At 41.6% G+C, this 9,394-nt stretch overlaps 3 protein-coding genes across 5 annotated transcripts in view; 1 reads left to right on the forward strand and 2 right to left on the reverse strand.

Annotated features, from left to right (window-relative positions):
• LOC119421533 (cytoplasmic polyadenylation element-binding protein 3) overlaps positions 1 to 5,883 on the reverse strand; it is a 13,164-nt gene extending 7,281 nt beyond the window's left edge. The window contains exons 1-2 of the mRNA XM_037688915.1: positions 5,792 to 5,883; positions 4,829 to 5,601 (exon numbers count right to left, since the gene is read on the reverse strand). Of these exons, the coding sequence (XP_037544843.1) occupies positions 4,829 to 5,590 (762 nt within the window). The 5' untranslated portion in view covers positions 5,591 to 5,601; positions 5,792 to 5,883. The remainder of the gene's footprint in view (positions 1 to 4,828; positions 5,602 to 5,791) is intronic.
• LOC119421085 overlaps positions 1 to 9,394 on the reverse strand; it is a gene marked incomplete at its 3' end in the record, with an annotated part of 641,076 nt that overhangs the window by 164,726 nt on the left and 466,956 nt on the right.
• Positions 8,665 to 9,394, forward strand: part of march5 (membrane-associated ring finger (C3HC4) 5) — a 14,129-nt gene continuing 13,399 nt past the window's right edge. For all 3 annotated transcript variants that reach the window (XM_037677702.1, XM_037677718.1, XM_037677710.1), the window contains exon 1: positions 8,665 to 9,058. In XM_037677702.1, the coding sequence (XP_037533630.1) occupies positions 9,015 to 9,058 (44 nt within the window). In that variant the 5' untranslated portion in view covers positions 8,665 to 9,014. The remainder of the gene's footprint in view (positions 9,059 to 9,394) is intronic.

Genomic DNA, 9,394 nt, shown 5'->3' on the forward strand with positions numbered 1-9,394 from the left:
TACCAACAGAAACAGCTGAAGTGCATTTGTTTACCAACAGAAACAGCCGAAGTGCATTTGTTTACAGGAAGTGACTGAAAACAGGCATGAAGAAGTTTTGATGCGTTGGCACGTATTTATGCTCAGATTTGTTTACAGTCTGCAGATAAACGTTTGTTTACATTAAGTGCGTACCCACATTTGAGAACTGCATCATAACACATCTGGAAAACTACCGGAGTAAACTCCTTCAAACTGCACTGTTGGTTCAAAACAACTTCACTTCATAACGAGAAGCTTTTCTGGACGAGATAACTGACAGGTGGGGGTTTTTTTTCAACGGATCACATGAAGACATAGAAGATGGATGAAAATGTAAAATAAAAGAAGTTTAAATAAATCCTCAACTTTAGTCAGAAAATAACAGAAAGACTGAATTCATTTAATAAATCTTGTGGAACGTTTTACGAGGGGCGTGAGTGTAAACGACTGTTGGTCGCTGTTTGCCTTCAGCGCACACGCTGCGCCACAGCGCGACACGTGACCTCTGACCTCGTCTCCCGGTGATAACTTGGCCTGTGATCTGGCCGAGGAGGCGCAGATCGAGGAACTGAGCAATAAAGGCCAAACTGAGCAAACCAGCATCTCCTCCAGAGTCGCTCCGTTTCAGCGTTCCTCCTCCGTCCCAAACGGAGAGAACGAGCGCTTTGTGTTCCTGCACGTCCTGGGGAGGGAGGATCCTGCCGGCTGCCTTTAGCTGTTTGTCAGGCAGCATAGCTAAACATAGAGCGTGCACGTGACCGGCCTCATGTTTGTCAACTCTGCACTCATGTCAGCCGAGGCAGACGGAGCTTTAAAAACAGGTTCTGGCTCACGTTGGAACCAGATACGGCCCAGTGATCCCATTCACACAGGAGCCCAGTCCGAAACGGTTTTCACTTCAGAAACGTTCCAGCTGTGAGAAATCTGCGTCACAATCACCGTTTCCAGGTTTCTGCTTCGTGTAATCAAATCATGTCTGAAGACTTTGGGCCATTGTAGCCGTTCTTAGAACCTTCAGCTTGGTCAGGAGAACGTGCTGCAGCCTTTGAGTTTGTCACTTTTATAGTTTTTATAAAATTTTACATTTTTTTCAAACATTTTTCATCATAGAAATAAATTTAAATCTCTTCAGCTCAAAACATTTAAATCTGCTTTATCAAGCTGGCTTATACCATTTTAAGCTACGCATTTTGCTACTTTTAGCTAACCTTTGGCTACTTTTAGCTAGCCTTTGGCTACTTTTATTTCTAACTAGCTTTGTGCTACTTGTAGATTCGAGCTAGCGTTTTGCTTTTTTTTTTAGTTCTTATCAAATGTTTTGTTGTTTTTTTGCTTTGGCCAGAGTTTTCGTTTTTTAAGCTTCTAGCTAACATTTTGTTACTTTTAACAATTATCTGGTCTTTTGCTTTTTTATTTTTAAGCTAGTATTGATATTTTTAGCTTTTAGCTAGTGTTTTGCTCCTTTTAGCTGTGGGCCAGTTTTCTGTGTTTTTGACCTGTCTGTTAACCATTTGCTACTTGTAGCCTTTAGCTAAGCTTTTGCTGTTATTAGTGAGCCTCTTGCTACTTTAAGCTAATGTTTGCTCTTTTAGCTATCATCAAGCTTTACTTTTGCTATATTCATTGTATATCTAGCTACATTTAGCTTTTACCTAGCATTCTTCTTTAAGCCAGTGTTTGGCTCGTTTAGCTTTTAGCTGGAGTACTGCGTTTTTAGCTTTAACAACTCAGTTTCAGCTTCTTCAGCCGAGCTAACAATCATTCGGCGCTCACGCTGTATTCTCACAGGAAATGGCGCCTTTTTAATCACCAGTTTTCCTGTTCTTCAAAGAACAGCTCATAACCTTCAGCTTGTTTGAACTCTGAATAAACGGCTTCTCTCAGCAGCAACACCAACATGTTTTCATCATCGGCTCCTATTTTACTAACAGTGTTTGTAAAGCTCTTAAAGGCGGCGTGTTTTACACTCACTTCTGCGGTTGGTTGAGGCTCCGCCCACACTCTCTTGTAAAACCTTTTAAATCCCTACGTGTTGTTTTTTTAAAACAACCAAACGTTGTAATAGTTGCAGATCAATCTTCAGTAAAACATGCAGATCAAACATTTGGCGCGCCCGACGCTTCTTTAATGAGACGAATCAAACCAGGAGCAGGTGATCCTGGTGACCCCGGTGAATTCAGGACCTCCCAAACCTTCAGCAGGTGCCACAAAAAGGGTTTTGCTCAGAAATGGACTTCCCACATATTTCCTGTACCTGATGGATATGGCTTTAAAAATAAAATAAATATTATTAGCATTTATGATGTAACTATGTCTGCAGACACGATGCTCTTTTAGCTGTTCGTATATCAAAACGTCCGGCTCATTCCAGAGATGGCTGCTGGGACTTTCAGCTTTAGTTAATTATTTTCTGAATATTTTACTTTAATGTTGTCCCCACAGAAACACATGGAGATTCTTTAGCTCCTTCAAAATCCACTAGTTTGGCTACCGTTCTGCTACTATTAGCTTTTTGTTATTCTGCTACTTTTTAGCCTTTTGATATGCTCATGTTTTAGCTGTCATTATGCTAATTTTAGCTAGCAATATGCAACTTTTAACTTCTAGCTATCCTGTTGCTACTTTAGCTATTGTTCTGCTTTTTGAAAGACTTTGCTGTTTTAGCTTTTAGCTACCATTCTGCAACTTTTAGCATTTAACTGGTCTTTTGCCACATTTAGCTTTTACCAAGACTTTTGCTACTTTTAGCTTTAGCCAGGTATTTGCTAACTTCGGTTTAAGGTAAAGTTGTGCTTCTTTTCCCTCAGCTTCAGCTTCTTCAGCTGTTTTCAGCATTCATTCTGTTTCTACAGACTCATGTCCAGGCTGCGGTTTAATACACCGTATTATTTCACATTATTAGTGTTTAGCGTATATCTTACATCCTTGTAGTTACTGTTTCTTTTAATACTTTATATTTTTGCTATTTGGGGTGTAACTGGGACAAAGTACATAATTTATTTCCACCTCGTGTACCACATGCGATGAAATGACAATAAAAAAATGGATATTTTAATTTGGAGTTTTTCGAAAAGACTACGAACAACAATATCTTACCTGTTGTTGTTGACAGCTTGTGATTTTTGCTAAATGAAGTTTAAGAGTGGCCGTACTGATGAGCTAATGGCTAGTCCTGGATAGGCCAGGACAAAAATGGGTTGCAGACGCCGTAAAACAGCTAAAATTGCAACGTTTTTGTGCCGATAAACAGTTTCACAGCCGTAGATTTCTCACCACGTGGCCTCTCCCATGGGTTCTGGGTGTGGTAGTAGCTGAGAGTGACCCACAACACATATTCTGAGTGTGATATCTTATAATGACAAACATGTAAACAAACTAGACAAAAATAACCAGAGAGTGGATTAAATGTGAATAAAACTGATCTCCAGGCTGCAGACGACAGATTTATGGATCAAGTCAGGAGGCCAGAAGAATGAAGGATCCACTCCGTCATCCATTTTTCTAACGTACGTTTTTCAGCATGATTCTACTCCCACAGTTTTCAGCTATTTTATCAAATCATAAATCAAAACGTTCGGCTCTTTCAGGACAATCCTGCTCTGACTTCTGGTATTGGTGCAACTTTAGCTGTTTGAAATATTTAGCCTTTTCTGACACTTTTTCTCTCGTAGAAAATGAACTGAGCTCATTTTCCATCCTTCAAATCTTTAGCTCTGTTTCAACCTTTTACTGCTCCTTTCACTTTTTGTTCTGCTTCAGCTTCTTTCAGCTTCCTGCTGCAAAACTGAACCGTTTTCAGCTACTTTCAACAAATTTTCAGCTGTCTTTCAGCTGTTTTGAGCTCCTTTCAGATTCCTTCTGCCAACTACGACATTTTTGTGCTTCTTCTAACTTCTTTCTGCTAATTTTAGCTTGTTTGCTCTTTTCAGCTGATTTCTGCTAGTTTCTGCATTTTTTGTTATTTCAGCTTCTATTTAGCTGTTTTATTCTAATTTTAGCTTTTACAGCTAATTCCATATTATTGCATTCATTTCAACTTTTTTCAAGCTAATTCATCAAAACTGGGCTCTCGCCACTTCCTTCTAGTCATATAAGCTTCTTTCTGCCGTTTTTTAGCTACTTTTCAGCTGTTTTTTGGGTTTGATTTTTTGCTAATTTCAGCCTTTTTTCCAGATAATTTTCACTTTTTGTGCTCATTTCTGCTTCTTTCATCAGTCTAATTGGGAAAACGTGTTCTTTCAGCTTTCTTATGCTAATTTAAGATTGTTTTACCTTTTCGGCTACTTTTTATTTGTATTTCTTAGTGAATTTCAGCTGTTTTCAGATAAATTCTAGTTTTTTTATAGTAATTTCTGCTACTTTCAGCCTAATTAACTTATTTCAATTAATTTCAGCTTGTTATGCTCCTTTCATCATATTTTTGCTAGTTTTAGCTTTTTCAGCTACTATTTAGCTGTTTTGTGCTAAACTAAGCCTTGTCAGCCATTTTCTTTACATAATTTCATCTCCTTCTAATTCCTTCTGGTAGTTTAAGCTTCTTTCTGCCATTTCAGCAGTTTTTTTTTTCCAATTTCAACTTTTTAGCAAATTCCCTAATTTTTGTGCTAATTTAAACCTAATTCAGCAAATATGTGTCCTTTCTGCTTTCTTTTGCAAACTTAGGCTGGTTCTTCCATTTCAGCTACATTTCAGCATGTTTTTAGCTAATTTCAGCTGTTTTTCATGAAGCTCTTCAGCAATAAGCAGCTTCTCCACTTGTTTTTCATTCACATCACTTAAAGATGAACGTGTTTCGTTACAAACTCGCCTGTAAGGGCAGAATGTTGCTGCCGTCGCTCCGGAACACGTCCTCCGTCCAGGGTTTGGGGGCCAGGGGACCCGGTCTGTGGAACTTGGGGGGTGCTATGACATTACTGGAGTACGGCTTTTTCATCGGGGAGACGGAGCTCAGGGACGATGGCATTCCGACCCCCACGGCCCGCCGTGGGTCCCTGCCTGCCTGCAGCCCACTCCAGGGGCCGGAGGCGGAGCTCCAAGCTGCGTTCTGGTGGTTGTTCCAGGCCGAGGAGGAGGAGGAGCCCTTGCTGTTGTTCATGGCGGTCTGATAAGCGTTCCTCTGGGGGAAGGGGCCCTGGCTGACCGGGGGCCTGCTCGAGTTGATCTGCTGGGAGAAACTCCCCCCGAACGCCGGGTTGACCTGGTGGGGGAAGTTCTGGAAAAGCATGTTTCCGTTCATGGAGGACACTCCCTGGAGATAACCGTCCTCCACCGCGTTGGTGGTCCCAGTGGACCAGGTGCTCCCGAACGAGGAGGGAGAGGAGGCCCCTGGACCTCGGGTCTCCTGAGGCGGCTGCTGGTGGAAGCTCAACCCGGGCAGAACCAGGGACTCCATGGGGACTCTGTGCGTGGTGCTGAGCGAAGCCGCCTGGCTGCTCCCGGCGAACGGGCCCCCGGACTCGGCGGGCTCGGATGACGGGGTCGGCGTGGAGGAAGGAGAGTCCACTTGGATCGGACCTTGGTGCTGATGAAGCTGGGCTTTGTTTTTGTCCATCAGTAAATCATCCTGCATGGTTCACTGAGCTGCAACAAGAGAACACCAATTATTATAATTAACTACATTTATCTTGTTGCTCTCATCCGGGTGTGTCTGTTAGCAAAATATCTCATCAATCGCTCGACAAATTTGAATTAAACTTTTTGAAGCCAAACCAATTCAAGATGGTGACAACACAAAAGCTGATACAACTCAGTTAATTTTACAGATATTTACCCAAACTTCGATGTGGTAGTAGCTGAGACTGACCCCCAGCTGATAATCCGAGCTAGAGATCAGCCCAAAGTTTGAACTTCTCGAGTCAACCCTAGTCTGTTAGCAAAATATCGCATGAACTACTGGACGGATTTTAATGGAGATTTCAGAACTATTCGCCCGAGTGTGTATTTGTACACCAAAGTACTGAGTAGATGTACATCAGCAGCAGTATTATCTCCGACACGGATCTGGTTAAAGGACAGCTGTGACGTCATCCGCCATTTAAAGACCAGAAAGAGCAAAAAATAAAACTGAAGTCCGAGTCCTGCAGGTTCTGATCCGAGTCCTGCAGGTTCTGATCCGAGTCCTGCAGGTTCTGATCCGAGTCTGCAGGTTCTGATCGGAACAAGAAGTTTAAATTCAGAATTTTTCCGCCACGTAGCTCCGGAGTGAAACTGGTTCTGCTTTCCTCTCTCCAAGGACCTCCCCTGGATCCAGGTCCACAGTCGGTAAACACAGCTGCCCTTCAGCAAGGTGGGGGGACACCTTGACCTGGGCGGTCTCTGCAGGGACTTCAGAGATCTAACAGGAGAAATGCGCAACTTGTCCGGTTTCTGTCTTTTGTCGGCTGCAGCAGAACCTGGCGCAGCTGGACCGGATCTGCCGTTCCTCTTATTCATCCTAACACGAACATCTGGTAGTTTATTTTATTTTATTTTATTTTATTTAGAGGAATCAAAAGGAGCAAATTACAATTTCCTCCAGGAATAAACAGAGCCCGCCCCAAGCCAGCGCGCTGTTGGACCTTTACGCATGCGTAAAAGCTTCATGTGGCTAAAAATAACCAGAAATACAAAAAATTAACTCCACGTTGGATCTTAAAATAATTTAATCCTCATTTCAGAGACAACACCTAAAACATCACAACAAACAAACAAACAAACAAAAATTGGAAACTTTTGGATTTTTGTTTTTAGCGCAAAAACAAAAAGATGGATTTTTAAATGTATAAAAAATTATTAACCTCCGGAGCGGAAGCAGCAGCTCGCTCTGCCTCCTCCGGACCCAGAGGCCCGGAACCAAAACCCGAACCCCGAACACAGACCCAAAGCTTGAGCCCCTTCAGCTGCCCGGGGGACCGCGGCGCGCGTGACATCTGATCATCAGGAAGGTGTCCTGAACCCACCACTGCATGATCCATGTATGTCCCCATGCTCACACGCGCGCACACACACTGAGGAAGCTGAGGACCAGTTACCTGTGCCGGACTCCGAGGACACAATGTTTCTGTTTGCCTCCTCTGGGTTCTGATGGGACCAGCCAGCCGAACCGAGCTCGTCAGCGGCTACCTCAACAGCTGATTGACTGCGGCGCATGGAAGATGCCGAAAAGGCTTCTGGGAGTTGAAGTTTGCTTGATTGACGCAGCAGTTAGGGTGAAAACATTAAAGCAGACTTAATAAATGAGGTCACAAGAAAAAACTGTGAAAACAACAAAGAAAACTTTCACTAGTGAGAGTCTTTATGATTTCAGCTCCAGGATAAAAACTTTACAAGCAGGTAAAACAGCTGAACACAGTTTTGAACTTTATTTTAGTTGCCAAAAGACTTAGCTACATGATAAAAACACAAGGATTGATTGGCCATATCTTCAAAAAATGTTTTATTTTACTTTCTTTTAGAATAAAATAATGAAGACAATTTGGAACATCAACATAACTTTACACCATAATATAATATTTATTTTTATTTAGTAAAAATAATACATAAATGGAATATACATATATAGCGCCTTTCTATCTTATCAAGACACTCAAAGCACTTTACACTACCCTCATTGACCCATTCACACAGCACTACTACTTCTATACAAAACTAGTTGAACAAATCATTCTAAAGAGACTAATCAGATCTTTATCACATTCAGACATGATGGGACACACATCGGAGGCAATGAGGGGTTCGATGTCTTGCCCAGGGACACTTCGGCATGTGGCTGCTGGTGGATCTGAACCCCCAACTCTTCACTGGAGGACGACTGCTCTAACCACTCAGCCACAGCGCCCTGTATGCCTGGCTACATACATGGTCAAGTCAATTTTTTTATAAACACATTTAAACCAGCAGCTGTTACCAAAGTGCTTAACAATAAGATCAAGGCAGTAAATAATGAAAAAATATGTAATTAAAAGCATCAAAAATAAAAACAATGAGAAACAATGAAATACTAAATCAAATCGCACTGTGTTCAACGTTAATGAAAACAGGTGTGTTTTAAGGAGCGATTTAAAAGCAGGGAGTGAAGTGGCCTGTCTAATGTTGGGGGGCAGATTGTTCCAAAGTTTAGAGCCCACGACGAAAAAACCTGATCTCCTCTGAGCTTCAACCAGAAGCAGCTGGTCAGATGATCTCAGCCCCGAGAACGAACATCTGGTTGAAGTAGACCAGAGAGATATGAAGGTGCAAGGCCATTAAGGCACTTGAAGGTCAACAGGAGAATTTTAAAATAATTTCTGACATACAGAGGGAGCCAGTGAAGGGAGGACAAAACTGGTGAAATATGCTCAAACCTACACCAGTCACTTAAAATACTTGGATAACACAAGAACGTAAAAACACCTATTTCCAGAATATAATATAATATAATATAATATAATATAATATAATATAATATAATATAACACAATATAATATAATACAATATAATATAATACAATATAATATAATATAATATAATATAATATAATATAATATAATATAATATAATACAATACAATATAATACTATATAATATATGTGCTGAGTTTAATAAAGGACCAATAAAACTACATTTCCCATGTCACGTGACAAAAAGCCCTGTAGTCCAAAAATGCGTTGTTTTGTTTTGATGACGTAATCACGCAGAGACGGCTAGTTAATGGAGTTAAATGGTCTGGCGAAACGAGGCCGTAACAAATTTAAAGCGAATTTTCTTTTTAAGTAGCTCAAGGGCCGCAGACTAATGTTATTTGTTGGCCATGAGCGACAGGGAGTAGGTTTTAGTTTAAATTCCTGGCCCTTTTGCTGATGACGCGCCGTGTAAACACGTAGGCCTGGTGCGTCGCTGCTAAGCTAACTGATGCTAACGTTTTAACGTCAACTGCAACAAATGATCAGGATTATTTTAATGTCTCACTCGTAACGTCGTTAATTTCTGCCCACCAAGAAGACCCAGTGAAAGTCGGTATTTCCTCCCCACAACCATGGCGGAACAGAACGCGGTGGTCGCGCAGCAGGGTTTGGACCGGTGAGTTGAGCTAACATGCTAACGCTAGGTACACAACAATATTCTGACGCTGCTCAATAATCCAGGCAGAAAAATCTGAAACACTTAAGCCTGGTCCTTCGGTCCAAAGGACCAGACGTAACTTTTTAACTCATAACTCAGTTTGATCGACATTATCTGAAATTTGCTGTTACCCCGGTTGTATGTTGTTCGAACCCGTTTATGACTCGGACCCCTGGTGACTTGAGGTGTTGGACTTCTGTTCTGAACAGTTTTATTTGTGTTGGGGTGTTGGACCTCTGTTCTGAACAGTTTTATTTGTGTCTGGGTGTTGGACCTCTGTTCTGAACAGTTTTA

Source organism: Nematolebias whitei, chromosome 1 (assembly GCF_014905685.2).
Source record: "Nematolebias whitei isolate Nwh7 chromosome 1, NemWhi1, whole genome shotgun sequence".
NCBI classification, from domain to species: domain Eukaryota; kingdom Metazoa; phylum Chordata; class Actinopteri; order Cyprinodontiformes; family Rivulidae; genus Nematolebias; species Nematolebias whitei.